General features: G+C 38.3%; 2 protein-coding genes across 2 annotated transcripts in view; both read right to left on the reverse strand.

Annotated features, from left to right (window-relative positions):
* The window catches only part of pcca (propionyl-CoA carboxylase subunit alpha), a 49,975-nt gene extending 49,743 nt beyond the window's left edge, over positions 1-232 (reverse strand). Inside the window, exon 1 of the mRNA XM_053477263.1 lies at positions 152-232. Within this exon, the coding sequence (XP_053333238.1) occupies positions 152-205 (54 nt within the window). The 5' untranslated portion in view covers positions 206-232. The remainder of the gene's footprint in view (positions 1-151) is intronic.
* Positions 233-3,056: 2,824 nt separating this feature from the next.
* Positions 3,057-5,394, reverse strand: zic2b (zic family member 2 (odd-paired homolog, Drosophila) b). The gene is made up of 3 exons (XM_053477301.1): positions 4,392-5,394; positions 3,724-3,887; positions 3,057-3,612 (listed from the first exon to the last, which is right to left on the reverse strand). Exons 1-3 carry the CDS (start codon positions 5,224-5,226, stop codon positions 3,427-3,429), a joined length of 1,185 nt encoding a protein of 394 aa, XP_053333276.1. The 5' UTR covers positions 5,227-5,394; the 3' UTR covers positions 3,057-3,426.
* Positions 5,395-6,000: the final 606 nt, after the last annotated feature.

Consider the following 6,000-nt stretch of genomic DNA (forward strand, 5'->3'; position numbering starts at 1 on the left):
ATTCGGCTAACCAGTTAGCCAAGTGCTTTTCTTCTGCAGCACAACAACATGTCGTGTTACTTAAAAAACATTCTGTATGACTTTTTAAAGCTGTGCTTTCACTATCACCTCTATGAGTCTGTGTTTAAAAGAATGAGAATCACAGGCTCACCTTTACAGCGTGCAAGACTCTTTGAAAGCTTGGCGTTATCCTGTAAGCCGCCATGATGACCGGTGCTTGTGGCTACTGCGCATGCGCAAATCCAGGACGTAACCTACAGCAGCAGCATTGGAGGTGTTTTCACTTTTAGCCAATCACCGTGCAGAGGAGTTATATCAGCAAATAATATCTATTATTTACTGTATATAATTCTGATGTACTATGGAAAAAAATAATAACTGTTATTATAGACAGTACCCATAAACACAGTTTGAACACACCTTCTAAATCAATGTTTGTTAGTTTATTGTGATTTATTTTATACATTATAGAACAATACTAAAGATTTTAAAATGATGTAATAACACATATGGAATTAAATAATTAGGCAACAACAACAACAGTCAGGTGTTATTTTAGGACATGAAGGTCAGCTGTTCTGGATCAGTTCTTGCAAGAACGTTATTGTCAAGTGCATTTGCAAAACCCACGGAAAGCAAGACCAAAACGTATGTGTATATATCTATCCAAAAAGGGGTAATACTTCTGTTCAAAGGAGATTATTGTATATTTTGGATGCCTTCAGCATTGTTTTACGCTGTAGGAAAAAAATGAAATCTGAAAAAACTGTGGAATTAGAAGGCATGTCCAAACTTTTGACTGGTAGCATACACTTTCATAATGTAGATTTTGTTATTGTAGAAACCTATAATGTATAATGTAGGTTTTACAACTGCAAATAACTATTTATATTTTAACTTAAAAACTATTATATTTGATATAAAATCATAATGCAGATTTTAAATATCCACAAATGTTTCTGATATATTAGATTTTAACAAAATCTTAATGCAAACATTTTATATATAATTATAATTATTTTATTTACTTGCATAGTTATTTTAGTGTATAATTATTTAATTGTATTCATCATGCACACATTAATGCATTACCACTCATACACCACTTAACCACTCAACCTCTAACATTATGTTATTTTCTGATATTTTATTTAAAATCATGTTATTAATAGACATGAATTAGCCTAAGTAAGAAGTGATATGCACATTCAGTTAAATATAATTTTAAAGATTTTGTCTATACTTTTCCTAATAAATGCATACTACCTAAAATCTTTTTGCTGAGAGTTGTTTAAATCTTTTCATTCAGTTATAAAGTACAGTATATAAAGTGTTACATTTAAATTTAAAGTACTGTATATAAAGTGATTATATTTTAAAGTTTTACTTTGTATGTATAGTTTCACCTGTTTATGTAAAACTATATACAAATTCCTTTATAAAAATCCATAATAAATTAAGGACCCATTATGATAAGTCCTTGTGACTCTTTTAGACAAACTTACATTTTCAGGCGAAACTTTATACTTATAGGTCTGTATTTACATCTTAAAGATCTAAATAATTTTCTTGCTTATGTATAAATAAAAAGTTTTTGTTTGTTTTTTTCTAAAAAGAAAGTAGACAACAAGTGTATATTTTTCTTTGGTGTGGTTTCAAGTCAAGTCAAGTCAAGTAGGCTTTTATTGTCATTTCAACCATATACAGTTTAGTACACAGTGAAACGAAACAACGTTTCTCCAGGACCAAGGTGCTACATAAAACATAAATGTAACAACATCAATTAACAAAAACTAACTAGCTAACTAAGAAACCTAATCAGCCGGCTAGCTGAGACAAGACATTAAAATAATAACATAAATTAACAACATAAATTAACAAAAACTAACTAGCTAACTTGGAGACCTAATAAGCCGGCTAGCTGGGACAGGACAGATTTACATTTAAAGAACTATCTATGTTTTTATACAAAAGAGACAACATAAAAGGGCAGGCCAAATGAGCAAACAAGAGCGACAGGGGCAATGCAACAACATGACATTACAATTAATATATTGTATAAAGGTTTACAAATTATCCTTTGTTTCTGGTAAGGTATATGTATTTGTTTATTTTTTTTATTTATCTATTAATGTCACTGAAGCTGTTAAAGAGCTTTTCAATATACATAATCATCCTTCCTTATTTTATAGCACAAGACACAAACAGCCACATGGAAAAATACAATGTTTAGGAAAAGAAATAAATATATATTTTTTTAGATAAATAAATAAATATATATATATATAAATAAATATATAAGATATATATATATCTTTGTTATTGGATGTGAAACATAAACTAATGGTTTTTTTATGCTGCTGTAAACACTGCCAGATTTCTTTTTAAAAAGCTTTAATAGTATTATACAACTGTTTAAATCTACAATATTAATATTAATATACACATACAGTTTCCATTGTTCATTGTTCAAAAATATTGTGTTTTCAATATATATCTTGGGGTTTTATTATTTTAAATTTATATTTCATTACTAAAATTAATAATATTACTTTTAAACAAAACATGGACACTGTTTTTTACACATGTAATAGGCCACACTGTTTTACTCAAATATTTCGCTTCCACTGTTTTACAATATGCATGTTATAGGCTATTGTTTAGGTCTTGTTCTCTTAGAATGTTACACCACAGAAATATACACAAAATAATTAGACAACAGTTTATAAGCCACATGTTTCTACAAAAAGAAAATAGGCAAGTGTATATTTTCCAATATATTCTGGTAAGTTTTATGTATTAGTTTATTTATCCATTTATTTATTGTTTAGGTTAATTGTTGAGCTCTTGAATATACATAATATATGTATGTTCTTTCTAATTTCGCAACACAAGAAACAAAGATCCACATCGACAAATATTTAGAGAAAAACAAATATTTATTTCTTTATACGAGAAATACATCCTTCATAGTTTATAATACACAGTGGATAATAGCATTCTTTTCACAGTGCAATACTGATAAACAAAAAAGCAAAAAAAGATAAACCATTTATTTTATATATACAGTACATTTGACTCTGAATAGAATCAGAGATTTTACAGTGAACATTTTAATCGACAGAAATGACATTTTATGGAGAAAAATCCACAAATATTTTGGAAAAAGTGATGAACCATCAATTGGAGAAATGACAGTAGCATTGTCATCACAGGAGGCATTAAAAACATCACAGAGAGGGTAGGTAATGAAACCTGTAATTGTCCATAACTTATCACAGTATGCGTTTATATTTTTTGAAACAATATCACTATCTTTTAGAGGATTGTCTACATTGTTGATCAGTGAAGTCCGGCTGCGTCCCTTTTTGCAGTTCTTGACAGTTTTGGTCACAAGCCTGGGCGGAAAGAGTTCATAACGAGGTCCTACACGTACCACTCGCTGAAGTTGGACGCTATGCTGCTGTGACTGCTGCTGTTCAGCACGGCAGAGTCTGGAGACATGCTGGTGCTCTGAGTCTCTGAACACGGCGACACCAGGCTGGACGACTCGTAGCCGGAGCTTCCAGTCGGCGAGGACTCGTTCACTGGACTGGACTGCTCGTCGTGAACCTGTTGAGAAAAAAAAAATCACACTGACCTTAGAGACAGCTTGATATGATTTAATTAGGCTACTAATACACATAGCATGACGCACAGCTGTAAACATCTGGTGTAACTCACCTTCATGTGCTTCCTCAGGGAGCTGGGATGTGTGTAGGACTTGTCGCACAGTTTGCACAGGTATGGCTTGTCAGATGTGTGCACATGCATGTGCTTCTTCCTGTCGCTGCTGTTGGCAAAGCGTCTGTCGCAGCCCTCGAACTCACACAGGAATGGCTTTTCTCCTGCAAAAAAATTATAAACAACAACAAAAAAAAATGGTGAACTCTGGTGAATTAACACGGAACGAGCCAATCCTGCCCTTCCTCTGCACTCATACACTCTAAAGCCCGTTTTATGGCTAGCACTCAGTCCTCAATAAAAAAGCGCAATTCACACCTACGTCCTATCTTTAGACCTGCTGTACCGCACACACGCATCTAAACACACACAATGGCATCACGTAACCATGGAAATGGAGGATTAACACGTCGTCTCGCGCTTGCCGATGACCGGAAAAGCGCGCAGCTCAAAAGCGTGTGAAGTGCCTCTCATTACATGTGTGTACACAAACGCGTGGAAAGTAATGGGAATGATTTTAGCCTTAAACAGGAAATGACTTTATGAGGCCTGGAACGAATTAATGCAAATAAATAAATAAATTAATAAATAAATGAACACGACCAACTATGACAACTTATCGTGGAATAGCTTGAGAATATACTGTGAGACTTGAATGGTGTATTCACCTGTGTGCGTCCTCTTGTGTATTTTCAGGTTTTCGGATCGCGCAAAGACTTTGCCGCATCCCGGGAACGGACACGCAAAGGGCTTCTCTCCGGTGTGCACGCGGATGTGGTTGACCAGTTTGTATTTGGCCTTGAAGGCCTTGCCCTCTCTAGGACATTCTTCCCAAAAGCACATGTGGTTGCATTGCTCGGGTCCGCCGACGTGCTCCGTGGAGACGTGCGCTACCAGCTCGTGCATGGTGCCGAAGGTTCTGCCGCAGCGGCGCTTCTCGCGCTCTGGTTCGAGCCACTTGCACACGAGCTCCTGCTTTACGCACTGCTGCCGGACGTAGCGGAAGAACGCTGCCGGGTGATGGTGATGTGCGGCCGCGACGTTCAAGCCGTACTGGCCGTAGGGGTCCGGCCGCGCGTTGGAAACCTGGTGGTGGTGGTGGTGGTGGTACTGGTCCGGCCTCGCGAACAGCGCGTTGTTGGTTGAACTGTGCTGCTCGTGGAATCCCGGGAACAGCAGATGACTCTGTGGGTCCGCGTGCGAGGGGTGAAGCGCTCCGGTCGCCGGGCTGAAGAGGCCGCGCTCTGGATCCGCAAAGCCGCGTCCGCGCAGCAGGAAGTCTCGGGGCGAGCCGAACGCGGAGCCTCCGTATGACGCGCCCAGAGCCGCGTAGCCTGAAGCCTGGGCTCCGAAGGCCCCTCCCTGACCCGGAGACAACTCACCATGGCTCAGCTTGAAGGCGCCCACATGCGCCGCTTCTGCAAAACTCGCGTCCCTGTCGTGTGACTCCGCTGCGTGGTGATGCCGGGAGAAAGGACCCAGGTGACCGGCGTCCAGTAACATCACTGCTCACTTCTCTAGGCTTCTTTTTGGGAATACGGTGCGCAAAATAACCCCAAATCAAAACAAAGCCTGCATGACCCAACGGATGCGGGTTTAAGTTCTGATCAATAAGAGTTTTTTTTTTTATCTTTAGAAAAAAATTTAACCCACAGAATAAGTTATCTTGATGGGCTGGAGATTAAAAGTCGATCTCTGGACGCACAAACTGATGCGCAAAAGCAGCCAAGAGCCCGAAAACACTCCTACTCCTGTCTGTCCGTTAATGTACTACTTTTTCGGCTTTGACTGTGTTTATCTGTCTCCTCGCTCCCCCACGCCCCCTTTACTACAAGAGCCCCGCTGTGCTCCGATTGGCTGCTGTGAATCCCTAATCCGTTACTCGCGTCCAATCAGACGCCGAGGCTCCGTGACTAATCTTTCCTCACTGTTGCTCAGCGTCTCCTGCCCCAGGAGTAGGGGTGCTGTTTTAAAATGTTTGGTGGCGATTTCAAACGAATGACCAGCACATGTTGACCGATAGTAATAAAAATAATGTAATATGCTGGTAAGAGGAGCAGCGTGCCTGGGTAGTTTACGTGATTATATGTAATCCTGTCATACATTTAATACAAAATAAATGAAAAATGCACGTAAGACTGAAGTATATATGTGTAAGATAATACAGGAGGTGTGTATGTGCATATGCATTACCAGATCCAAGAGTCTCAAAAAAATGAAAAAAAAAAAAAATGAACTGTTGCTAGGGTTACGCACGCATCTGGTCGGCTTCAGCCT

The sequence above is a fragment of the Clarias gariepinus genome, chromosome 18, assembly GCF_024256425.1.
Source record: "Clarias gariepinus isolate MV-2021 ecotype Netherlands chromosome 18, CGAR_prim_01v2, whole genome shotgun sequence".
Taxonomy (NCBI): Eukaryota; Metazoa; Chordata; class Actinopteri; order Siluriformes; family Clariidae; genus Clarias; species Clarias gariepinus.